Source organism: Hoplias malabaricus, chromosome 14 (assembly GCF_029633855.1).
Source record: "Hoplias malabaricus isolate fHopMal1 chromosome 14, fHopMal1.hap1, whole genome shotgun sequence".
NCBI classification, from domain to species: Eukaryota; Metazoa; Chordata; class Actinopteri; order Characiformes; family Erythrinidae; genus Hoplias; species Hoplias malabaricus.
The window spans coordinates 22,547,640-22,575,289 of NC_089813.1; the positions used below are offsets into that span (position 1 = coordinate 22,547,640).

The following is a 27,650-nucleotide window of genomic DNA, read 5'->3' on the forward strand; positions in this document are numbered from 1 at the left end:
GAGTCGAGTGCAAGGGGTAACAAACCTCGCAGCACCCACCAATCTTAAGGAACTCCGCAGTTTCTTAGGAGTATGCAACTACTCACGACAATTCATAGAGAACTATGCGGACCTAGCTCGTCCACTTTATGACCTCTTGAAAAAGGATACTCCGTTCACCTGGGGCGAAGCCCAGGAACACGCCATGCAGGCACTGAAATCGAAACTGTGCACGGCTCCATGCCTTGCCTATCCTGACAGTAGCAAAGAATTCTACCTAGAAGTAGGGTTCTCGGACCACTGTCTCAGCTCCGGTCTGTATCAATTACACGACAGAGACAAATGTGTCATAGCCTATGCTAGTAAAACTATGCTGGCTGCCGAAAACAAATACAGTGACTGCGAAAAATCACTACTAGCAACAGTGTGGGCAGTCAAACATATCTCCAACTACCTAGGTGGTCAGAAGGTGATTGTTGAAACTCATCATCAGCCAGTCACTTTCCTAAACAGCCAACGAATTCGAGAGGGTGTAGTAACTAACGCTCGAGTAGCATCCTGGCTAATGGCTCTCCAAAGCTTTGACTTAGAGGTACGTTACGCGCAAAACTACAAGAGCCCCCTAGGCACAGGCCTTGCTTCCTGCAGGCGATGCGAAGGAAACATTCCTTCCCAAGTGCCACAAACTCTAGAAACCCTTTTACCCACCGTGGCTAACCACCACTATTTCGATCCTAACACATGCAAAGACCTTATCACTGCGTATGTAGATGGTTGTTCGTTCCGCCGAGAACACATCCTGATGGCAGGGGTGGGTATTATCGGAATAAACGGATGGCCTCACGAACCCCTAAGATTCAAATTGGGTGCCCAGTCCTCCCAATATGCTGAAATAGCAGGAATTCTCATCACACTCCAGTCCGCGGTCCAGAAAAGCATAAAAACGTTGGTGATCTGCACCGACTCCAACTACGCGCGCCTAAGCTTCACATGCCACTTGAGACTGTGGAAAACCAACAACTACACCACGTCAAACAAAAAGCCAGTTAAACACAAAGAGCTTTTCGCGGCATGCGAACACTTGGTAGATACACATGACCTGCAGATCTACTGGAAGTAAGTGAAGGGTCACTCCCGAGTCCCGGGAGATGACAAAGAATTCAATGATCAAGCAGACAGCTTAGCCAAACAAGGGGCCCGCGAAGGCACATCATGGACATTCGATCCCTCCCTTTATCCAAACCCACCCGACATCAAAGTCCTAGCTGTCACACGGTCTCGAACTGTAACGAAGGCGTCGCCTGACAATGCTAAACCTACCATTGTCTCTATTAACCCTGCTTTTTCGGACGCTGACTTAGTTACTCTCCAAGCTCGAGACCCATCCATTTCTAAAATGCTTAGCCATGTCTCTGACCCATCTACATATCCCATCACAGCACAGGATCTTGACACCATACCAGGCCTTAAAGACCTATACGGCGCCAGAGCGTCCCTCCAAGTCGTCAAAGGCTTGCTAGTTCATGCCACTGACTCGCACACTTCACCTACGTTCGTGGTTCCTCAGTGCCACAGGGGGGTGATGCTGATGCACGCCCATGACTCCCCATCTGCAGGACACAAAGGGGTCAAAGCAACACACCATGCGCTCAGGCAGGTGGCATATTGGCCCCACATGGTAAAAGATGTGGCTGACTACATTAAAGGCTGTCTGGTATGTTGCCAATTTCAACCCTCGAATCCTCTTCATAGAGCCCCCTTGCAAAAGAAAGGATTATCTTTCCCGTGGTCAAACCTCCAGATAGACTGGGTTGGACCACTCACTCGAACAGTAAGAGGTAACAAGTACTTCCTCACAGTCACGTGTGCATTCACTAAATGGGTAGAATGCCTCCCCGCACCGAATGACACAGCGCTAACCACTGCAAACTTACTGATGAACCATGTCTTCTCACGGTTTGGCCTACCCAGCCGTGTCGACTCTGACAGAGGGACACATTTCACAGCTGAGGTCATGCAGCAGCTCTGGCAACTCTTAGGAGTAAAAGCCAGCCTTCACATTAGCTACCATCCTCAAAGCTCAGGTCAGGTAGAGCGAGCCAACCGAACTGTTGTTAGCATACTGAAAAAGTACGTAGCAGCAAACCAACGAGACTGGGATGTCAAACTACCCCTTGTACTGATGGCCATACGGGCGACCCCACACGATGCGGTCGGGGTCTCACCTCTTGAGTTGATGACAGGGAGACAAATGACTCTGCCTCTACATCTGATATATCAGCCAGGTGAAGCTAGCATAGCCGTAGCCTACACCACTCATCAGTGTATGGAGGATCTGCAGAAACACCTCAAAGCCACTTTCGCCTTTGCCCAGCAGAAACTGGAAAAAAGTGCAGAAGGTCGCAAAGCGTACTATGATCACAAAGCATCCCACGACAAACAAGGTATGGTACTACATCTTTGTCCAACCTGTTGGAAGGTCGCGAAAAACAGGGGGGAATTTGGCCCGCAAATTCCTACCCCGATGGTCCGGTCCCTATAAGATAACAGACAAACTGTCCCCCGGTGTTTACAGGATCAAGATAAACAAAGCTCGGGGCAGTACTGAACTCAAATGGGTCCACCGCAACCAAATCCGACCACACACAACCCCCATGGGACTTGTAGGGGATACTAACGCTAGTGTTAGATCATAAACGACAGAACCAAAGGCAGGAAGGGTGTTGATTAACAAACAACTACAACCTTCTACTCACACCTTAGTTCTCCTATCCCTTTTCCCTTTTTCTCTCACTCTTTAGCAGGCAACGAGCTTCTAACCAGACTGAGGACACTAGTCCCTCATCGTCAATTATTGTAGAGAGTTTACCCTAGGAAACTTTTATCAAAAGGGGGGTATCGTTAAAAATTTTGTAATTTGTCTAAACGACCCGCCATAAATACCCTAAATCTAACCATGAGCATCTCTTCCGGTAGGATGGCCCCGCTGCTCATTCTCCTGATCGTCGGCTCCCTAGGAACCGCCGTGCTCCCTGAAGTGATCGAACCGGGTCCTGACTCAGGAATAATACTGAAAGACCAGCCGGGACTGCTAATCACTAATTGCCGCCTCCATACCCAGAGAGTATTCGTACGGTTGAATCCCGCCGAAGCGTGTAGCAAAAACCTACCGATAACCACTCTGCAGACTGGCCGGAATGGAGTTAGATGGACTGAAGAAGCTATCAGCCATGCTGAAGCCGACGTAACTCATATGCTCCGCCAGCTACAAAAGTTCACCGTAACGCAATCAGAACTAAATGGTTTTAATAAACGACCTAAATGCTTCATAGGCGGATTGCTAATAGCAGCTGCAACTGTGGGATCACTACTGAGTCTCGGAACGTCCGCCGTCAATGCCGTCAATGTAGCCATTGTTAAACGTCAAGTAGGGGAACTGCAAGCTGAAATTCCGAACATTAAAACCCAATTAGACAAACAGCAGCAGCACCTGCAAACAATTGGGCAAACCCTACGTGGCACCATCGTAGTGCTCAACGCTCATAGTTTCGCTTTGAACAAAACGCTCCAGACGGTTAACTCTATGCTTTCAGTAGTACAACTTGACCTTGCCCACATCCAGCTTGTGAATATGTTATTGTCTGATATGCTACAAGAAATCAGCTCCTCTGTAGATAGCCTAGCCATGGGGAGAATTCCTCCCTACCTGGTGCCCCTATCCTTAGTACAGGAGATTTTGTCTACAGCAACTCGAGAAGTAGTTACTGATCTCCAGGCCCACCTAGCCTATACCTTAGGCAGCGCTATCCCAATTTACGTTAATCCTCAAGACCGAGAATTAGCATTCATCATTAACCTTCCCATAATGGCGCCTGAAAACATATACCGTTTGAAAGATGTTGTCAATGTTGGCTTCTGGCAAGATTCTGCCTACGTTCGTGTAAAAACAACATCTCTTGTAGCATACCAAGACGATAACCCTGACCTATATCTGGTACCCAATTTGCTTATGTGCACACTCACTAAAGACATTCACTATTTGTGCCCTAGCAAACCTTTCATTCGTGACAGCGCAAATGGGATCTGTGGCCTCAAGCCTATGATGAGTGATACTCAATGCCTGGTAGTCGTCACACCCCGATGTTTGGTAACCAGTACTCAAGCTGAAATTGTTGGAAATCGTTGGTTGGTTAACACCCCCTTTAGAGAGGCCCTACTAACCTATGATCAACATGACACCTCAGAAAGGGTACTCCTTCCTAGCCAAACCTTCTGGGTAGACGTCCCCGTAAACGCAATCTTACATGTAGGAGACCTGGCCCTGTATCACCTAAACCCTGACCAATATGAGAGCGACATAGAAATCTCAGAGTTCTTCTCCAAACACACCATCGAGCTAGATACTAAAACACTAACTCGCCTAGAATATGAGGGAACCCAAGTCATTGATCTAACCCCCATAGATAACACTCTTAGAGAGCTGTCGTCTCAACCCCTATGGCCAGTTCAGCCTGTCACCTATGCATGGTCCACTCCGGACACCTTACTAGTTACCCTGGTAGGATTAGGATATCTTTTGACCTTTGGTATAGCTTGGTTCTATTTCAAATGCACTCAAGCCCTCCAGAGCAGATTAGAAACTTGGTCTAATAAAATGGTCAAATTCGTCAGACATAAAAGAGCCCAGAGAGGTGAACCCCCAAGTTTTAGATATGAAGCCGAAGGCCATGTCGAAGAATCAGCCCTCGAGGTTGCGTTTGAACAAGACCTACCCCTAAATAATTAGAATCCCTTCAGCATGCAAACATACACATTCCATATGCACCCACACACTAATAGGAATACATCAGCTCTGGAAATGTGTTTGAATATGCTTGCTGATCTCACCTTCCTCCACAGCAAAAGTTCTTTTCAGCCCCATGATTCCGAACCATAAAACTGAAAAGAAAGGGGGGAATGTAGTGGAGTATGGACCGAATATGAATAACGAATGAAAAATTAAAATGAAAGATGAAGAAATGAAAAGTTTTGAATTAAAACCGTTAAAAACGATTTCACCGTTTTGTTCAAAGCGACACTGTGAGCGTTGAGCACTACGACGGTGATACGTAGGGTTTGCCCAATTGTTTGCAGGTGCTGCTGCTGTTTGTCTAATTGGGTTTTAATGTTCGGAATTTCAGCTTGCAGTTCCCCTACTTGATGTTTAACAGTCAATTATTATTGTAGTATTGTAGTAATGTATTATAGTATTTAGTTCTGATTGCGTTACGGTGAACTTTTGTAGCTGGCGGAGCATATGAGTTACGTCGGCTTCAGCATGGCTGATAGCTTCTTCAGTCCATCTAACTCTGTTCCAGCCAGTCTGCAGAGTGGTTATCGGTAGGTTTTTGCTACACGCTTCGGCGGGATTCAACCGTACAAATACTCTCTGGGTATGGAGGCGGCAATTAGTGATTAGCAGTCCCGGCTGGTCTTTCAGTATTATTCCTGAGTCAGGACCCGGTTCAATCACTTCAGGGAGCACGGCGGTTTCTAGGGAGCCGACGATCAGGAGAATGAGCAGCGGGGCCATCCTACCAGAAGAGATGCTCATGGTTAGATTTAGGGTATTTACGGTGAGTAGTTTAGACAAATTACAAATTTTTTCACGATACCCCCCTTTTAATAAAAGTTTCCTAGGGTAAACACTCTACAATAATTGACGATGAGGGACTAGGGTCTTGCACCCTGAGTGTCCTCAGTCTGGTTAGAAGCTCGTTGCCTGCTAAAGAGTGAGAGAAAAAGGGAAAAGGGATAGGAGAACTAAGGTGTGAGTAGAAGGTTGTAGTTGTTTGTTAACCAACACCCTTCCTGCCTTTGGTTCTGTTGTTTATGATCTAACACTAGCGTTAGTATCCCCTACAAGTCCCATGGGGGTTGTGTGCGGTCGGATTTGGTTGCGGTGGACCCATTTGAGTTCAGTACTGCCCCGAGCTTTGTTTATTTTGATCCTGTAAACAACGGGGGACAGTTTGTCTGTTATCTTATAGGGACCGGACCATCAGGGTAGGAATTTGCGGGCCAAATTCCCCCGTTTTTCGCGACCTTCCAACAGGTTGGACAAAGATGTAGTACCACACCTTGTCCCCTATTTGGAGTTCGTCGTGGGATGCTTTGTGATCATAGTACGCTTTGCGACCTTCTGCACTTTTTTCCAGTTTCTGCTGGGCAAAGGCGAAAGTGGCTTTGAGGTATTTCTGCAGATCCTCCATATACTGATGAGTGGTGTAGGCTATGGCTATGCTAGCTTCACCTGGCTGATATAACAGATGTAGAGGCAGAGTCATTTGTCTCCCTGTCATCAACTCAAAAGGTGAGACCCCGACCGCATCGTGTGGGGTCGCCCGTATGGCCATCAGTACAAGGGGTAGCTTGACATCCCAGTCTCGTTGGTTTGCTGCTAGGTACTTTTTCAGTATGCTAACAACAGTTCGGTTGGCTCGCTCTACCTGACCTGAGCTTTGAGGATGGTAGCTAATGTGAAGGCTGGCTTTTACGCCTAAGAGTTGCCAGAGCTGCTGCATGACCTCAGCTGTGAAATGTGTCCCTCTGTCAGAGTCGACATGGCTGGGTAGGCCAAACCGTGAGAAGACATGGTTCATCAGTAAGTATGCAGTGGTTAGCGCTGTGTCGTTCGATGCGGGGAGGCATTCTACCCATTTAGTGAATGCACATGTGACTGTGAGGAAGTACTTGTTACCTCTTACTGTTCGAGTGAGTGGTCCAACCCAGTCTATCTGGAGGTTTGACCAAGGGAAGGATAATCCCTTCTTTTGCAAGGGGGCTCTATGAAGAGGATTCGAGGGTTGAAATTGGCAACATACCAGACAGCCTTTAATGTAGTCAGCCACATCTTTTACCATGTGGGGCCAATATGCCACCTGCCTGAGCGCATGGTGTGTTGCTTTGACCCCTTTGTGTCCCGCAGATGGGGAGTCATGGGCGTGCATCAGCATCACCCCCCTGTGGCACTGAGGAACCACGAACATAGGTGAAGTGTGCGAGTCAGTGGCATGAACTAGCAAGCCTTTGACGACTTGGAGGGACGCTCTGGCGCCGTATAGGTCTTTAAGGCCTGGTATGGTGTCAAGATCCTGTGCTGTGATGGGATATGTAGATGGGTCAGAGACATGGCTAAGCATTTTAGAAATGGATGGGTCTCGAGCTTGGAGAGTAACTAAGTCAGCGTCCGAAAAAGCAGGGTTAATAGAGACAATGGTAGGTTTAGCATTGTCAGGCGACGCCTTCGTTACAGTTCGAGACCGTGTGACAGCTAGGACTTTGATGTCGGGTGGGTTTGGATAAAGGGAGGGATCGAATGTCCACGATGTGCCTTCGCGGGCCCCTTGTTTGGCTAAGCTGTCTGCTTGATCATTGAATTCTTTGTCATCTCCCGGGACTCGGAAGTGACCCTTCACTTTCTTCCAGTAGATCTGCAGGTCATGTGTGTCTACCAAGTGTTCGCATGCCGCGAAAAGCTCTTTGTGTTTAACTGGCTTTTTGTTTGACGTGGTGTAGTTGTTGGTTTTCCACAGTCTCAAATGGCATGTGAAGCTTAGGCGCGCGTAATTGGAGTCTGTGCAGATCACCAATGTTTTTACGATTTTCTGGACCGCGGACTGGATTGTGATGAGAATTCCTGCTATTTCAGCATATTGGGAGGACTGGGCACCCAATTTGAAACTTAGGGGTTCGTGAGGCCATCCGATTATTCCGATAATACCCACCCCTGCCATCAGGGTGTGTTCTCGGCGGAACGAACAACCATTTACATACGCAGTGACAAGGTCTTTGCATGTGTTAGGATCGAAATAGTGGTGGTTGGCCACGGTAGGTAAGAGGGTTTCTGGAGCTTGTGGCACTTGGGAAGGAATGTTTCCTTCGCATCGCCTGCAGGAAGCAAGGCCTGTGCCTAGGGGGCTCTTGTAGTTTTGTGCATAACGTACCTCTAAGTCAAAGCTTTGGAGAGCCATTAGCCAGGATGCTACTCGAGCGTTAGTTACTACACCCTCTCGAATTCGTTGGCTGTTTAGGAAAGTGACTGGCTGATGATGAGTTTCAACAATCACCTTCTGACCACCTAGGTAGTTGGAGAAATGTTTGACTGCCCACACTGTTGCTAGTAGTGCTTTTTCACAGTCACTGTATTTGTTTTCGGCAGCCAGCATAGTTTTACTAGCATAGGCTATGACACGTTTGTCTCTGTCGTGTAATTGATACAGACCGGAGCTGAGACAGTAGTCCGAGAACCCTACTTCTAGGTAGAATTCTTTGCTACTGTCAGGGTAGGCAAGGCATGGAGCCGTGCACAGTTTCGATTTCAGTGCCTGCATGGCGTGTTCCTGGGCTTCGCCCCAGGTGAACGGAGTATCCTTTTTCATAAAGTGGACGAGCTAGGTTCGCATAGTTCTCTATGAATTGTCGTGAGTAGTTGCATACTCCTAAGAAACTGCGGAGTTCCTTAAGATTGGTGGGTGCTGCGAGGTTTGTTACCCCTTGCACTCGACTCACTTGTGGTTCAACACCATCAGTGCTTACGAGCAGACCGACGTAATTCACTTTTGTTCTGCACCACTGACATTTGGAGAGTGATATTTTCGCACCTGCTGTTGTAAGCTGGTCAAGAACATGATCAATCTCATCAAGGTGTGCCTGTAGGGAGTGGTTACGCATGAGTATGCCGTCCACATATATGAGGGTGCCTCGCTCGCGGGCATCAGGGCATGCTTTGTTTAAGAAAATGTTAAACTCTGCGGGTGAGTTGGCATATCCAAAAGGGCACCGAGTGAATGTGTACTGTCGGTTTGTGAAAGTGAAAGCGAGCTTGTGTTGGTCTTCTGCTTGGATGGTCCAGAAGCCAGAGGCTACATCGATGGTGGAAAAGTATTTAGCGTTTCGGACCGAGGGAAGTTCTTGCTCCAATTGTGTCCAATCCACCACCGAGACAAGGGAACCTGTTGATTTAGTTTCTGATAGTCGATGGTTAAGCGCCATTTACCATTTGGTTTTATAACGGGCCATAATGGTGCCTAATATGTGCTGTTGCAGGGTTGAATTATGCCCTTTTCCAGCAAGTCATCAATGATTTGTTGTACCGGTTCGTAGGATGCCAACGGAATTTTGTATTGGCGGACAAACGTGGGTGGTGCTCCTGGACGAGTGGGAATGCGCACTGAATGAATGTCAGTGAGACCACAGTCCGTTGAATCTTTGGAAAAAGATTTTTGATATTTAAGGAGCACTTCACAGAGTTTCTCACATTCTTCTTTGCTTTGGAGGGCGTCGGCCTCCTTTAGAACTTGTTCGACTTGGATACGGAATTCAGAGTCAGATAGTTCTTTTGAAGTACGTGAATTTGAAGTGTTTGCTCCCGCTTCGGGAGGAGGAGGTGGTTCCTGGGAGGATTCCGGGAATGAATCTAAAGAAAGAACCATGATCGTCATTTGATTGTCGTCAGTGAGATCTATCCTGCAAATGGCGTCTTTACTCATGTCCAGAGCTGAGAAGAGAGCAACAGCTCGTGTCGGATGAGTGTAGAACACCTTTGATTCTGGATGATCAAGAAGCAGGGATTCAGGCATTGGTCCTATGATAGGGATTCGCAACTCGAAGTCATGGAATTTCGTACTGACTAACCAACCCAGAGGAGATGAGTGAGGGATTGTCAAGGGTTGAGTGGTTTCGTTTCGTACAAATAGATAGGTGGATCTTGCTCGTGTTTCCACCAAAGGTGTGGCTTCGAGGGTGAGGCCTAGTTCGAAGAACTGAGGTGATGGTTGGAAAAGTGCATGCGCGTGGCTTAAGTGTTGGCCAGGTCGCATGACTAAGCGAATGGGTACATTTGCGGTGTTCGCAGGTACCACAAGTGAACCTTGGTTAGTGACCTGACATACCTCGGGAATAGTTTGTCCTGAGCCTAGGTTGCTGAGATCTGAGGACCAGGTTTCCATTGAAACATCAGTCAAGGACCACAGCACACTATTGAGGGTGTCTACGTGGACGTCGAGGCGCACCAAGAAGTCACTTCCAATATAAGCATCGTGCGGCAAGTTAGGGACGACCAAGAAATAATGGGTGAGTACCCTTTTGTTCTACTGGATAGTTAAAGCACAAATTCCATCAGACATTACTTTCGATGTCGGGTTAAGAGGAAAACGACAAGGACTGCTCACCAAAGGAATATTTGGTTGAGTGAGGCGCAGAGTGTTAAAGAGGGTTTGGCTTATGGAGGACTTGTCAGTCCACAGAGCCAGAACTGCATTGTCCACATGATAGTCCTGCATTGTGAGACCATTCACGATGGGAAGGCCGGGAGCGTCTGTTGTGGACGGCTGTGTGAAAGTGCACAGGAATGTGTTCCGTTGTTCTAACATGGCACTAGGGAGCCAGGGAGAGACTGCTGTCTCTGGTGTGGCCGCCATGGGCTCAGTTTCCTCTTCCTTGAAGTGAGGGATCTGACTTGGTGGATCTCCTATTGATTCTGGCCGGATTTCGAGACGGAAACACTGAGCTTCCCGGTGGTGTGGGGTGCAGATGGGTAAAGGCTCACGCACTTGTGCCCAGATCTTTGACCTTTTGAAGTCAATCAGTGGCTCGAAGCGATTAAGGAGATCTTTGCCGATGAGGAAGGGAATTGTTTCGAGAGGAGACACATGGACTGGATGCACTAAAGTCATTGGTCCGATGGCTAAGTGTATTAGTGCCATAGATTGGATAGTAAGGCCTGCATGTGAATACGGCTGAATTTTAAGAGAACAGTTTTGGAGCTGTATCTCGCGATTTTCACGCCGCGCAATGGCTCGAACCTGGTGGAACAAGTCGGAAGACATGAGCGTGACATCTGATGCAGTGTCCAACAGGGCCTCATGTACTAGCCTTCTCTCCACAATGGTGGACAAATAGAATTTGCGTGCAACCCCTTTCTCAGTTAAGTGTCCCATGAATTGTCGGACGGGTGTGTCGCCTTCAATGACTGAAGGGTCATTTGGCGTTAAACCTTCTTTACCGTCTAACTGAACAACCAAAACAGCACTGGAGGGTGGTTGCGAATCACACCCCTGTATCATTGGGTCTTCAGTATTTGTTTGGGTCACGAGGAGATTGCACGGTGCGCTAGAAGACAGAGCTTTGCTTGTCACTTCTCCTACATAACTCTCTAACATTTCTGGGGTGTTAAAGGATGGCTTTGGGCTAGCATTGCAAGCATTCGGCGGATGTCCTCTAACTCCTTAGAGCTGAATTCCTTGCCTTTAAGCTTGTCTTTGGTGTGATTTTCTTTATATTGATACCAGTATTTCTCTTTCTTTTGTCTATTAGAATCAGAAAGCTGGTTCTGAGCTGTTCGCTCATATCCCTTATGGGGATGTGATGGTTTTCCACGGCCCGCACCGCGGTTTTCTGCAGGGTAATAGTCACGACCATACCCAGCCCTGTCCCGAGGGTTCCAGAAATCTTTGTCGTGATTTCTGTCTGGCCTGCGAGGAGGGTAGCGCTTGTATTGGTGTGAGGGCGGATGAGGTTTCGGGCCCTCACTAGTCCACGGAGTCGGGGAAGGGTCCAGGGCGGATCTTGGTGGATCGACCGGGGTGGCACCTTCCAACTCTAAATGTGGGGAGCTGGAGTCGACATTAAAGACTTGGGGTGTTTCGGACCGCCTGTTGGGAATTTGTTGGGATTTTAGGAAACCTCTGAGTGCTAAATCACGCAGCTGCCTGCTAGACAGGGTGCGAGGGCAAGCTGAGACTCCCAACTGATGACTGGTGTGGGGATGTAGGTTTTGGATAAATAGTGATTTGAAATTTAACTCTTCCTCCATTCCGGAGTCATTCCTAGGTCCGAAGTACGCCTGTCTGAGTCGGTTATAATATTGCTGAGGGGATTCCTGGCGTTGCTGTTTTATGTTCAAAGCAGCAGCCAGTCCGGTCTGACAGGTGATTGGAGAATTCTTCCTCCAATGCTTGGCACAGCACATCATATCGCGCTTTTACATAGTCTGGCTGACATTCAATGAAGTTACTGACGTCTCGGTCGGAGGTCAGTTTAATCACATATAGTCTGTCATCTATGGTGATCCCGGGGAACCTTTGGAGGTAGAAGTCAATATCTTTTAGGTAGGAAAAGATATCATTAGAACCGTCAGGCTTGGGATCAAAGCGGGTTATATTACGCGCGATTTTATCTAGGTCCTTGTATGAGGGACCGTGAGAGGGTAAAGGCTGAGGGGACCAGACACTGGGTTGCAGTGCTCTGGGTCTAGCAGGGCGTTGTAAGGGACGGCTGACAGGAGACACAGGGGAAGGTGAAATACCCGTTGATACCAGAGGAGGTGCTGCAGCAGCTCTAAAGTTTACGGTCCCTGAGTCTGGTTCCTGATCCTCACTATCTTCCTGCTGGCCTTGTCTTTCTGTAGCGGCACTAGGTAGCACATCAGGTGTGACCTGGGGCAGTGTGTTCCCTTCAGCTATTTCGCTTTGAAGTTGCCTTAACTCTGCCTCTACCTTTGCTCGCTGTCGCTGTGATACCTCAAGCTCACGTTCGCTGGCTCTGAGCTGTACTACAGCGAGGAGGGCTATTTCACCTAATGCCTCCGTTAGGGATTTGCCCTTGACCATGTGGGTTAAGTGGTTCTGTATCCACTTAGCCACCATGTTGTCACGACCGACCAGGGAGGTCTTCTGCACAGTCTCTGCGAATCCAGGCATCACATCACTGGTGATGCTGGTCAGAACAGAGAATGCCTCCTCCCACAAACCTTCTACATATACTTCCGAAGAAAAAGTCCCTTCTGCCATGTTAGCTGTGTTTTTAACTGTGAGGTGTAACTTACTTCTATTTAGTTCGGATTAATTCTGTTAATCCCTTTCCTAACTAAATCGAACTAACTTCACCTGTGCCGCGTGCTCTAAGAGTAACTGCTAGTCGGAGTGGTGCTGGAGTTCACTTGTGGATCTCTAAGGGAGGTCTGTTAGTAGTAGAGGGTGGAGTGGAGGTTGCTATACGCAAGTGAGTACAAGAAGAGAGAAAAAAGAATTTTTATTAAAAAAATTTTTTTTTCAATAATTAAAATTATTAAAAATTTTGAATCAAAGAATTGTCGAAAAATTTGGATTAAAGAATTTTAAAATTAAGTAAGATTTATTACTAGATATAATTTCCAATTAAGGAATTATGAAAGTGAAAGAATTTTCCGAATTAAAGAATTATTAAGAACAGCTAAATTAAAAGACTCTCTCTTTTAACTGCGTTTGGGATCTGGTATCGAATTAGAGTGTCAATCTCTAATTACTGCACACTGTCTGCTATAGTTGTATCAACTTATTATGCTTCCAAGCCTTTACTTGTAATTATTCAGATGTGCAGAGTTTAGAGACAGCCACTAGAGCTGTAATACCAGGTCTTACCACTAGAGGTCTACCAAGTTTCTCCACTAGAGGGTACTGAAGGTAAGTCTGAATGGCAACAGCAAGCTTCAGTATTTAAGTTGAACTTAAATTGTAATACCAGACTGGGACACCAGAGGGCGACAAGCAAGTTATAATGCAATAGCAGCAATGGACACCAGTCGGCGCTGGTGGGAATCCCAATAAACACGGCACGAGCATACACAATATAACACAAATGGGAATTTCCACTGTAGCGGGAAGTTTTAATACTAGAGGGCGTTATCAGATTAAAATCTAAAATGGGATAAAGATTTTAAACGCTCAGATACTTTATCAAAAATAAAAATTTAAATTTAAAAGGGGAACAGAGATTTTACACTAAGGTACTTTAAAAGAATTTCATCTGTAATGACACTTTTTAAACACCAGAGGGCTGCTAAACACTTATGTTGTCTCGGCGGACAACCTCCCAACCACTAGAGGGTGTACGGGAATCAAACGTCAAGGGTAGCACCACACTTGACCACAAGGAGGAGCACGGGAGGACACGCTTCAATAGACCTCTCATAACACAAGCCGTATCTTCGGCTGATTCTTTTAATAACCTCCCAATCGCCTAGCGCGCGATCTCGTTATTAACGCTGGTAGCGACCCAGTTTAAAACGAACGGAGGTGTTCGGTTCGGTGGTCTCACTTCGCCGGAATTTCGCGGCGGGAGGTCGAATCCGACGGCAAAGTCTTACAGCGGAATTTCGCGCAGTTAGACGTGCCCAGGCCTCAATTTAATGCATGCAAAATGGCGCCGAGCCGCGCTCTTTCAAAAACAACCAAGCTTATTTTTCTAAACGGTATATACCACAACAGTTTTTCAAAAGTAACAAACACAACACGAAATTGCCCACATCAAGCTTTGAATCTCAATCGTTATTCAGCAACACAAACAGCGGAAAGTATTTAATAAACCCAAGTTGAGATTGTTTCAGTGTTTTGCAGTTTGTACATTAAAAAGCCTTTTTCCTGGCCTCGCGTGGGCGCCAAAATAAAATAAAAAGATATATAGCGTATGTTGGATTTTTAATCATACGCCACGATACCTCTGTGAATATATATTTAATATATATATTTATAATTTGTGTTTATAGCGTTGACCTTATTCAAACTCCTTTAATCTCTGATATTTGACTTAACGATATTAATTAAAGTTTATAATTGGCTTAAGCAATTAAAACGTTAATAATTAGTTTGAGAATGAATAATAATCACGCTAAGTGAGTACTTCAGGATTTTCAGGAAAATTAACAAAACAAAACTGCACACACTGTGATTTCAAATAATGAAAGTTTTATTAACAAAGAGAAGGATATTTACTTAACATAGCGTGATCTTTAAATCTCACGGCATCAAAGCAGGGGAAGCCGATTCGACTGCGGCAATACGCTAGGCACTCTAGCTTGTGACTAATGTGTTGCTAACTGAGGTTTAATTAATACAAAATTTATCAAGAAACTTAATTCAATTTTCAGCTCTGGACATGCGTAAGTTTAGCTTACTTTTCGTCGATTGTCTCCACTCGTTGTGTACAAAGGCTCTCTGAGGTCCTGGGAGTGATGGCGTCTTGTTTGATTTCGCGGTCTTGGAAGTTTCCAGGCTGAGTCAGCGTGGAGGTTTTCTTCGTCGGTTGAGTCGCCTCGGCGTACTCGGAGCGTGATGACGCCAGCGGCAGGATCCTCTGGCTCAGTGTCGTGAGTAGGAGGGTTCGACCATATGGACGTTTGGACGAAAGTTTCGCTGGTTACTGCGGATCCAGAACTGAAAATCGATTCAATAAGCTTACTTATTCTATGACATTCTGGTATCTCGGCGGTGTTTTCTTACTCTGGCCATGAATAAGTTCACCGGCTTTGATCAGTCGTGAGATTAAACTTAGATTGGGCGATAAAACATAAACAAGGTTAAAAGAAAAGAAAATATTCAAATCGCTCGACGCATTATTAAAGCTTCATACTTTCAGCTAATTCAAGACGTCTCTTGTGAGCTTTTGATGAAGTCTCTAAGATTTTTCTTTGTTTCGTCGGCGTGAAGAAGAGAGCGTCTCGCTTTGGAGAGGTTTGGACTGGAAGCGATGTTTTCTGCTGATCTCTTTGTTGTTTCGAAGCTTCTCGGAGTTCCTCTTGAACTTCTCGAATTGTTGAACTCCTTCTCCTTCTCCTTCTTCTGTGTGCTCTGCTTGAATTTTCTGTGTGTCCAGTTCGTCTCTTCGTTCGTTCTGTTCGTGTCGAGAGCTCTGTGTTTTTCAAAGCCAGCGCGGTCACGCCCTAATGGAAGGCGTTCTTTTCTGATTGGACGCGAGTTCAGGCTCACGTGACTGACTTCATGAGACAGGAAAGGGGGAGAGAGTAGGAGGGGGTTTGAATCAGTGATTCACAGAGACTGAACATAATTTTCGCGTATTGAAATTCCTTATACATTTTAGTAACATATAACAATGAGTATACTGGATTATTAATATCAAACATTTACATAAGATTTCATCCTGGGGTACGTTGTGTTTACGTCCCGTTTACAATAATACGTTAGAAAAACATTAATCCGTTTTCTCTAGTCGGAGACAGAACTTCTTTTCATGATAGAGACAATCAGCAATATACATCATTTCATTAGAAGGTGGGCATTCATCTGAGGGCATTGAAAGTGACATTAATACATTTGTTTATACACATTTAATCATAATTTGACTTCATTCCAGTCATTTGTTTTAGGCGACCCCGAGCGAGGCGTAGTTTCGCCAGTGTCCATTTGGGGTCGCTGTTGGTCCATGCCATGTTGGTCCAGTGCGGATGGATGAGTCACGGGGTTCAACCGAGGTCACTTTTGGTTTAACCATTTGCTGGTCCTGTTTAGTAGGCTCGAGATAAGGACGAGACATTTAGGTGCCATTGTCATAAAAGCGGGCCGTAAAAACTCTCTTATTTGTTCTAGGTTCCTGTTTCTCACAAGAGAGAAGGGGGTGTTGGGGCCATGTGTCACTTGAAAGTGTCCCTCTCTAGTCTTTGATGTTAGATCTTATGTGTGTGCGTGTTTGTGGGGGGTGTAGTGTCCTTGCACCCCTGCCGTTCGTGTCTTGGTCGCAGACGAAAGGTCCCCTTCAGACTGGAAAAGTTTTAATTCAAAACTTTTCATTTCTTCATCTTTCATTTTAATTTTTCATCCGTTATTCATATTCGGTCCATACTCCACTACACCTTATTCCTCTGTTTTTCCTTTTTAAGCAGTCCAAGCAGAGGCACAAATCTCTGCCATTCAATCTCTCTTCAGTCTCTTCAGGTGCAAGTCCCTACAAAGGCGTGAAATACACATGCATGTGTGTAAAGTGCTATAGTAAACAGGCAGATAAGCCATCCAGTCATTTCGTTCTGACTGAATGAAATGATTGGACGGGGTTTTTGAAGGAATGTGGCATATTTAGAAAATGGATCTTTTAATTCCATGCCGGAATTAAAAAACTCCAGGGTGTATTCCCGCCTTGCGCCCAAGTATTCCAGGTAGGCTCTGGACCCACCGTGACCCTGTATTGGATAAGCAGTTATAGATAATGAATGAATGAATCTTTTAATTCATTTTGTCAAGAAACAAAAACTGTTCACCTACTCCAGTTTAATTGCTGGGATAAATTAAAAGGATATGTATTGAACATTGAGTGTTACTAGGTAAAACGGAGGACTTCTCCTTGTAGACAACATTTCTGTCAGGAACGCTGAGTCGGACTGACGGAGGTGGACGCACACGCTAATAACACAGACCTTTATTTACAACAAAATAACAAAACAAACACAAACGGACTTGAGGGCAAACACGAAGCGAGGAAAGAACATGACTAGGAATTTGAACAAAACAAGATGACTAGGTATACAAACAAAACGAGAAACAGCATGACTAGGAATTATAACAAAATGACATGACTTGGAGTAGGAAACAAAACGACATGAGTTGTAAAAGGAACGAAACAAAATGAATGAATTAATTATCAGTATCATGTGTGGAGCTTGATTACCTCCTGTATCTCAAAGATGACAGTTTTAATTTGGACAGTTTTCTTATACAAAATAGATTACCTTAGCTCCACATTAACATCCCCTTAAAATTAATAGTGTTTACTTAATGTTTATTTTGACTGAAATAATTGAAGGCTGGAGACTCCAGTTGAACAGTAGTCTATAAGGTTTTTCTTCAAAGAAACATCATTCATTTTCCATTTTATCAGCTTCATTTAAAATTAAGTTCACTTTGTGGTTCTGTAATCTTAGATTGTGGTCCATCTGTTGCTCCTACTTTTAGTCCCCTTTCATTGCTTCAATGGCCAGGTTGAAAGGGAACTAAAACAAAAGAGCAGGTATTTGGGTGGTGGATCATTCTGGTGGTATGTTAAGATACGTTGCACTGGTATGAGTGGATCTGAAATGTTTTGCTGGAGATTTACCAGTTTTACTGCTGGATCAGGAATAGTCCACCAATCAAAAATATCCATCCAACATTGTGCATCATTGTGTAAGCTCTGATGAAGGACAATTCAAATTAATTTGTATAGTACTTCAACCTGATGATGTCAAAAAGCCACAAAAATGCAAAAATAAATACACAAAGTTAGAAGAACCAAGTCTTGCAAGTGGGGCCCATCCCTCTCTTGTCTAAAAAATTATAAACAAAGGTGGTTTAATTTAAAACTTCATAGGTTGAAATCTGCATAGGTAGCAGGTGCCTTTATTAAAGGTGTGTGCTCAATCAGTTCTATCAGAAATCCAAGATTTAGTGCACTGGGATGGGAGATTCCACAGATATGAAGTTACAATTAGTGGAGTGGAGTGTATCAGATGCTGGAATTTAAGGGCAGATAATTGGCCAGAAAACAGGTGAGCAGAAGACCCCAATGGTCAGTATTCCATTAGAGTCAATCCGATCAGGAGGGTAGTCATTATCTAGCCAGAATGTAATACAGACACCCTGAAACTTTGCCATCCCCTGGCAACAAACCTAAAATGATCACATATGGTGGTAGGTTAGTTGTAAAGTTCTACACTAAACAAAGAGGTTTTCAGCTTAGTCCTAAAGACTGAGATTTTGAGTCCCTAACATTACCTAAAAGATTATTCCAGAGTTTGGAGGCTTTATATGAAAAAGCTCTTCCCTCTGCTTTTGAAGTCTTGGAATGACTAGACAACCAACAGCGTCCTGTGATGTAAAGTGTATGTGATGAAGTTGCATGGTTGAAAGAACTAGGCTGATACTATCCATTTTATTTTGTTTTAATAAGGACCACTGTATCCTGTTCTGTTCCTGGCTATTGCAGACAAGGTAAAATTGCAAGCCAATGAAGTATACAGAGTAGCAGATACACTGCAGCATAGAATTGTAGAACTACAAAGTGCCCCTGTATGGTAACATGAGTGATGAAACAAGGAAGTCATTTTAATTTTATGACTGATCTGTGTACAACATTCTCTGTCTCTCTCTGTAGGTTTGGTGTGTTTGAGATTCTGAGTAACAAAATGCGTGATGAGACTGGGAGATTGGACAGCACCCATGGTTTAATATGTGGCCTGGGAGCTGGGGTCATGGAAGCGGTTCTTGTTGTCTGCCCCATGGAAACAATAAAGGTAAAGTTGTCACTGTGATGTCTGAGCTATCAATAACTTTGCTGTTGTATACCACATATATCAGTTGGAAAATTTGCTAATAAGTATAATGTTAGGTTTCCAGGTGTCCAGAGCCCACCCAGAATCACTGGGAGAAAGGTGGAAACAGACTAGACAGGGCGCTTGTCCATCTCACTCACACATTCATAGTCACGCCTGTGACCACTCTTGAGTAGCAAATCCATTTACCCACATGTGATTTTGGACTGTGGGAAGAAACAAGAACATCTGGAAGAAACCCACACAGACACGGGAAAAACACACTAAACTCAAAGTTGGGCTTGAACCCACAACCCAGGACCAAAGGGACTGTGTCACAGTGATACTACCTGTTACACCACTGTGTCTTTCTTACATAGAATTAATAGAAAAATTTGTCAAAAAGATAATTATTGTTTTTAGGTGAATCATTTTTGGGCATTCATCATCTGTAAATGCTTAATCCTCTTTATTGTCATGGTAGGTCCTACAAGGAAACACTGGGGCACAAGGCAGGAACATACACTGGACTGTGCACCAGTCCTTCACAGGGCATTACACACTTGCACATTCACTCACATCTTTGGACAAATTTACACAGTCAATCAATCTAGCTACCTGTGTTTTTGGAATATTGGATGAAACTGGAGCACCCAGATGAAACCCACACAGCCCTCACCCTCACCAAACTCCTCTGTGACCTGAGGCTGGGTTTGAACCCACAACACCAGGACCCTGGAGCTGCATGGCAGCAACACTACCTGTTTTTCCAATGTGACACCATGCCTTTTTCTTCCACTCATTTCGCACAGTAAAACTCAACTTGATTCAGATGTCATTTTGTTACTTGTGGTGACTACACATAAAAGTAAATACATTTTAATTAAAGGAACAGTGTGTTAATTAACCCTATGAACCCTATGCATATAGCTATTAAAGATAAAAATACACAATGAAGATTTATTTAAGCTTTTTAGTTTATATTTATTAATCTAATGCATTATTATTTGATGTGAAACCAAAAAAAACCCCTTGAAAACCTATAAATCAATAATAGGAATATGTTTTTGCTGATGACTCAGTTTTCTGCCCAGAGACAGCATGAGATGACGTCATTTGAGTCAAAACGAAACTGAAAGTAAACGCCGTCTCTTTGTTCCTTCGCAGCGTCGTCTTTTTTGATAATAGCGATTATAATTACACCATTTCATGACGAATATGACACACAAATTTTGTAGGAGCACCTTGGTTTTTAGGTGTTTTTTCACACTGGATTACTCCCAGAGGCTTCACAGCACCGCGATGAGAGCGCTATTTTTAGAAAAGGTAGGATCTGCGCTTTCTAACGGTATACGGAGCTCACAGACGCATTCAGACATTCAAGACTTACAAAGCTGGTTATATAAGGTGTGTTCTACCCCGCTCATTGCGGGGTTAGAGTTGTTTAAAGGAAGATTTGGATTTTTTTTTTTTGCATTGTCTTCCTCGGGGTGTGAATTATACAATGACAATTGGGGTGGCAACTTTTTGTTCAGGTCATTACGGGAAACTAGTACAGCGTAGGCGTGTGCTTCAGTAAACTGAAGTCTTAAAGTCCTTAAAGAGTCTTGCTTGTTTACTGTAATGTCTGCAGTTTCATTGTTGATAAATCATTTACACCAGCTAATGTGTCACATACCACACAACAACCTTTGTAATCAGGGGTCACCAACAATATATTATAGAGCAAAATCGCCTAATGCTATTTGTTACTACCATACAAAATTTAGGCGTGTACCTTACTAACATTAAAGGCACAGGCCACCCAATAACCAAAATCTGTCAGCAGGTTTCTTGCCCTGAAAATGAAATTCATATACAGAATCTCTTCCCCAGGACCCATGTGTTAGTCACTGTAGCTTAGGCTTTTGTCCTGTCTCATCCATTCATACGGGGACCAATACTGCATCTACAATGTGAAATGTTAAGGGGAGAGTAATCACTAATCATTAATCTCTAATCTCTAGTGACGGGCATGCATTACATTGAGCTTGTAGTAGATGTTAAGTTCTTGATGAGTTTTATACATTTCTGCTTATGTTGTGCAGAAAATACAGTCCACATTAAATAAAAAATAAACCCTGGCTTCTTATTTGAATGTTCTGTCCTACCTTACAAGTGGAATGGTAAAATTGATCTAACATCTTCATGTGAGTGATTTACTGAAGGCAATATAGTGTCTTTTAAAAGCTATGTAGCTACTTACACATAATGCATTCTCTGGCTTGTGAAGGTGCTATCTTACACAATCCATGTGACCAAAAATATGCAAGGGGCAGGCAGAGGAGATGTAAAACTTATAAATGAATTGTATTTTCCATTGAAGGGGTGTTTGAAATTGTATTTCAAGATTCTTCCAGGCATGGATATAGCGAATTTATTGTAATATTTAAGGTTATAGGTAAGGAGGATATAAATAATAATATAAATAATATTGCCATCTGTTTATTCCAGAAGCTTTGCTGTTTCTTATTCAGCATTTCCCATTCTTGGCCAGGTTAAATTCATCCATGATCAGACCTCGGGCAATCCTAAATATCGTGGCTTCTTCCATGGAGTACGAGAAATAATCAGAAATCAAGGTACTATGTTAAAATATGTTTTTAAAATATGTTTTTATAATGCCCTCTACTGGTCAGAAGTGTTAGTGCAGAGCTCTCCACTGTTTCATGTTACATTAGTAATAAGTACCAGTTTCAGACTGGATCACACCTAAAGTGCTTTTAATCATGTCTGTTAAATTAGAAAGGTCATTAAGGCCAGTGGAAAAAGTGCTCATAATTTTTGTACCCTGGTTACCACCCCCAACACCTCCATCTCCTTCTCTCTCAGGGATTAGGGGAACATATCAAGGACTCACTGCAACAGTACTCAAACAGGGGTCCAATCAGTCCATCCGATTCTTTGTCATGACTTCACTGAAGAACTGGTATAGAGGTGGGTAAGGATATGTGTGATAAAACTCTGATTGCATTTGTAACTTAAACTGAAGCTACCATGGTCTACAACAAGGCAAAAAGATATCACAATATTTGAATATATATTTTTTTATTCTTGATATCCGTCATTATATTGTTTTTCTGAGTTTTAATATGTCAAATGGAGGCATTGCACAACTAGTCCCATGTTATTCACTGTTATCTATTAACTAGCATCTAAATTTGAATAGAGTGATTTTTAAATATTTTCACCTATTTTGGATTAAATAAAACCTGCAGTTCAGCACTGAAAATATCTACACAGAAAATAGGCATTAGTGGTTTTAAAGTTCAGTTGTGTTGCCTAAAGGTACATTACATTCTATTCTCCAGAGAGGTGAATATTTGTAATATTTCATTATAGAACTGTATAAAGTAAAAGAACATAATCTAAATCCTGGAAATTAATTGGGCATATGAAATCAATATTATAGAAAATGGTACAAATATATTCCATAATAAAAATTATTGTATATCTAACCTTGAGAGTACCACCACACTGAGAGTTTCTTGACAATTTACAATAAAGCTATGTAATATGATGTAATTTGTCACAATAATTTGAATATGTTGCCATTATTTTATACATTCCTAATAAAGTTTAATGTCATACATTATAAAAACAGTTCTTGAAATTCTAATGAAGGAATGTTATACAGGCTATAGAGAAAAAAAGTTGTTGTAGTACATAGTGTTTTCTAAAACACTTTTTGATGTGGACAAAACATCCACAAAGTATATATAATTACTGTATAATGGGATTTGTCCTTTTAAATGAGTTTGGACTCTGATTACAGGTCAAAATATTATTCCAATATTACAGTTATTTCATTTGTCTTTCCTCTTAGGCAATGACCCTAACAGGCCCATGAACCCTATAGTGACCGGTGTGTTTGGAGCTGTTGCTGGAGCTGCTAGTGTGTTTGGAAACACACCTCTAGATGTGATCAAGACCAGAATGCAGGCAAGTGCTCTAAAGATAATTGTGTTTGCCTGTTATGATGTATTTCTTCATTGGTTCATAACTGACCATTACTTGTGTATATTTTGTAGGGCTTGGAGGCTCATAAGTACAAGAGCACAGTCGACTGTGCTGTGCAGATCATGAAATATGAAGGACCAACTGCGTAAGTGTGTGTGTGTGTTGCTTGTGTATACACTTTATTTTCTCAGCACAAGAATATTACATCTGTATTAAATTGCATTCCTTTATTGCCATTGCAAGGATTCCCATTTATTTATATGTAGGCTGGGTATTTAACTGAAAAGAATAAAAGCAAAAATATCATAACAAATTTTGAATTCTGTAAAACTGAAAAATCTAAGGGATGAAATGGCTGGCTACCTAACTAATTAATTATTTGACCAATACATAAACTGCTAGTTTTAGGCCAGAGTGTTCCTTTAGTTAATTATTCTTTGAAATGCTGCCTTGTGGCATGTGACACTGTTTTGATTGTTCTCTCTTTTCTCTTAAATATTTATACAGTGTTTTGTTCAGTGCTATACATTTTTTAAGACTAAAGAAAGATCAAAGCATTTTTTCTTTTCTTGTGTGGTTTACCGCTGTCTGTAAACAAAGATGGCCCACTCAGAGTGGGGGGAAAGTGTGACAAGGTGTGATGAATGTGCTTTTATTGTTATCCGTGGCTGTGAAAACACAAACATACAATACACACTTTTCTAACCTTTAGGCAACAACTGCCCCGAACAACAGAAGGGATAACCACAATAGCTAAAACATGTCTGTGACCATTCCAGGCCTAATAAAAAGTGTGCATGCTAAACTTTTTACAATAGAAATGTTTATTGTGTTATTGCTGCTGCTCAAAGCATCAGTTACACTAAACCACAGCTAGACGTTGCAACAGCTCCTCAAAGAAAGCCACCTAAATTTATGTATCTCTGTGTTTAGGTTCTACAAGGGCACAATTCCTCGACTAGGCCGCGTATGTTTAGACGTAGCCATTGTCTTTATCATCTATGAAGAGGTGGTAAAGGTCCTTAACACAGCCTGGAAGACTGAGTAAGAAAACTAAAGAAGAGAGAACTTATCAGAGAGATGAAAATAAGGGTGGATGATGCAGTCATTGTGCCAAAAAAAGATGGAGGGTGTACAGGTGTTCATTTAAACTTGGCAGCATCAGTACATCTCTCTTTCTGTAGTTCCAATCTCAAAATATGTACACAAGTGTATTTTTCACATCAGTAGTGTAGCAATACTTAGTTACTGTACAAGTACTGTGGTGGATGTTTGTTTCAAAGAGAAACTCAAGCATTTTTCAACCTAATCCATAAAACTGTATCTGTATTGAGGGGTACTTTATTACAGGCAGTGTGTGTGTGTTAGTGTATTTCTCTCTCTATTTTTCTCCACACAGTTCATAGAGCTTAAGATAAATAAAAATGAAAAAAAAATGCATATATTTGTATAATGTAATTAAAAGAAGAATAAATAAATTATTATTATTATTATTATTAGTGTTATTAAATAACATTTAAAAGGAAACATGAGCTTTTCTTTTGATGTTGTATTTGAATATTATAATAAACTATTAAATAACAATAATAATAGTTGCACAGATACAGTTCTTCTCACACATCCCTATATTTAGTACAAATAAAAAAAAACATCAAGGAGATTAATATGGATTAATATAGAAAACAGGGTTTTTTTCCCTCCAATCAACCAAATAGGGTTAAGAATGGTAGGACTGCGAAATAGCTACTAAATATTTAATATTTTATTATGTATGAGAAATGCTCAAATTCGCCCATAATTCAACCATGTAACAGTTGAATTGAGGTTGAAAAATGCTTAAGTGCTTCTTTAGGTAAATTGTGCCAATCTGCCGAGGGTTCAATAGTAGATACATCATTTTAGCTGGTAATACCTAATCAGCATACTGTTCATTAACATCTTTCTCTCTAACATTTAAACTCACGCACCCAAACACATACTTGCATATATACCAAACAAACAAAGAAACTGTAGTGGCATTAATGTCCACTAATGTATATTTTTTAATAATAAAATATGGGGATTGTAGCAGTACTTGAATATTTCAAAACAGACATTTTGACTACAGGTCATCTACAGGTCATTCCACAAAATATGATTTACAGTTTTTTGTTTACTGAGTTTTAGATAGCAGAAACAGTGGCACTTTTTAATGAAATGTATTAACTTTTGGGGCCTTTGCTAATTTACATTGTTAACAACGTTGCTCTTTGCCAGTGGTGGACATTTGTATGTTTTAAATTATTAAATATGCCATATGCCAGTTTGTTTACTTGAAGAAAACTTGAGTTACATTAAAAGCTAAAGTGTAAATTTATAAATGAAATGTCATTAGTGAACTAACAATGATGTTTTCATCAGCATATTAGCTTTTTCCACCATTGTAATTTATTCTGTCACGGTTGCTTTGCTTTTGTAACCCTTTTTTTAAATCGATTTTTAATATATTTTGTTTTTATTTTTGTCTTTTGTTGCACATGTGCCTTTCTACCTGCATTCTACCTGATTTTGAAAGAATATCATAACTGCTCTTTGATCTGCCTGTTATATTCTTTGGTGAATCCTTCTAAGCCTTGTCTGTTATCCTTGGCTATGTGCAATATTCCATAAGTATATATGCCTACTTTTATTTAAAACTGAGTTTTGGAACTGAGCATTGTCAAATTTTGTCACTGAAACTGATATATTTACAAGGAAACATCAGGTCTTATTTTGATGCAACATGTCACTCTGGCTGCATGTCCAAGAACACTGTATAAAAGTAAGAGCCTGCCAGCTTAATGTTTTAAGAATCTGCCAAAACAGATGAAAATTGGGGTAAATATGCAAAAAAAAGATAGTGCTAAATTGTTCTCATATCCTTATGGGGTTTCTATTATTATGTTTGGACTAAGTGCACATTCTGAAAATAAAACATTGTCATGAAAATCAATTATTCTGAAGTTAACATTAGCAGTTGAGCTAGGACAGGCTTTCCCAGCACTGCTGTACAAGTCCTTCATTTCAGTGCCTAGATGTGCACATTCAAAATGGCCATTGTAGGCCATACTGACATGGCATGCTCTACTGATATATGTAAAGCAATATAAGCAGTGTGATATACAGTACTATGCAGTTTTAGGCACCTGAGAAATTGATATTGCAAGCTAACTGTCTGAACAGATAGAAGAGTTTATTAGCGCATAAACAAAGCCCTAATATTAGAATAACAACAATTGTCTTATTACTTGTATAAATAAAGTGAATGTTTTGGTTTAACCGTTTTCAAATCTCTCCTTGTGGCAGTCCTGTATTATCTGAGGTTAACATCCAATAGCTAGATTTAATGGTTAAAAAATACTAAAGGAGAATATCTGGAAACTGACTGTTCTTCACACTCACTAACTACTCATTTATCTACGTTTCACTGTATTTATTTTGGTATTTATTTTAATTATGTATCATTTTATACAATCACCATTATCATTCAGAATGTAACACGTTAAAATAAGGGTACATTAATTAATAGTACGTAATGCAGTATTAAGTAATTAGATATTCAATAAGAATTACCAAATAAATTAGTAAAATTACTCATATAGTAATGATAATGGTGGAACATAGATTTGTTCCTGGGGTTGTGGGTTTGGGCCCGGCTACGACTCCGCGTTGGTTTCCCCCGGGTGCTCCACCCATGGTCCAAAACACACATTGGTAGGCGGATTGGCAACTTAAATGTCTATGAGTGGGAAGTGTGAATAAGAGGTTACAGAAAATAAACGACTAAAAGAATGCTAGTCATTGTTTATTACCATTACTTAATGATTAATTGTGCCATTAACTTTGCCTTTAATCAGCTTTATTACTGTGTTAAATTGTGAATTAAACGGTTACCAACATATCTTAGGTGCCTAAGACGTTTGCCCAGTACTGTAAGAACATTACAAACTATGTTACAAATGCTGAATACACCATCTCACTCTTCAAAGCTGTTTCAGGTGGTTATAAAAATACTTTTTAGGCTGAGCAGGAAGGACAAATTGTGACATGGTCCTGAAGGATACACTAAATACCTTCAAATAAAAGGATCCTAAAAAACTGGCTTTAAATTTTTATAATGATTCCATTGTCACTTCTTAAAATGAATAGTTTATCTAAAGTGTAAGGCCTTCTGTTGAGCTTTTGATAATTTGGCTATATTAATTAATCTTACAGAATGTCTTTTTAAATTGTTTGGATAATAAACCAAGTAACCTTGAGTTTGTCCACAATGTCTACTGTTTTACTTGTTAACAAATGAAACATGTAAGTGATGTTTGCAGCCTTTGTATTGTTGACAACTTCAGTGGTTAATTTGCCTAAAATGTACTTTTGTGCTGCAGCATTGTATAAATATTGTAATTGTATATGATCACCCTGAATTCAGAATTGATCTCTCATCATGTTAGTTCATGTAATTATTTTTACCAATTATGCCTCATCTTACGATATCACATTATTCTTTATCCCACCTCTTAAACATTTTGAGTTTTGATTTCATTTTCTTGCATCAGATAATGTTAGC

The 27,650-nt window shown here is 41.9% G+C and overlaps 1 protein-coding gene across 1 annotated transcript in view; it reads left to right on the top strand.

Moving 5' to 3' along the window:
* Positions 1 to 24,531, top strand: part of si:dkey-178e17.1 (tricarboxylate transport protein B, mitochondrial) — a 60,858-nt gene extending 36,327 nt beyond the window's left edge. The window contains exons 4-9 of the mRNA XM_066644611.1: positions 18,913 to 19,051; positions 21,606 to 21,690; positions 21,941 to 22,045; positions 22,935 to 23,050; positions 23,140 to 23,213; positions 24,002 to 24,531. Coding sequence (XP_066500708.1) covers positions 18,913 to 19,051; positions 21,606 to 21,690; positions 21,941 to 22,045; positions 22,935 to 23,050; positions 23,140 to 23,213; positions 24,002 to 24,116 — 634 coding nt within the window. The 3' untranslated portion in view covers positions 24,117 to 24,531. The remainder of the gene's footprint in view (positions 1 to 18,912; positions 19,052 to 21,605; positions 21,691 to 21,940; positions 22,046 to 22,934; positions 23,051 to 23,139; positions 23,214 to 24,001) is intronic.
* Positions 24,532 to 27,650: the final 3,119 nt, after the last annotated feature.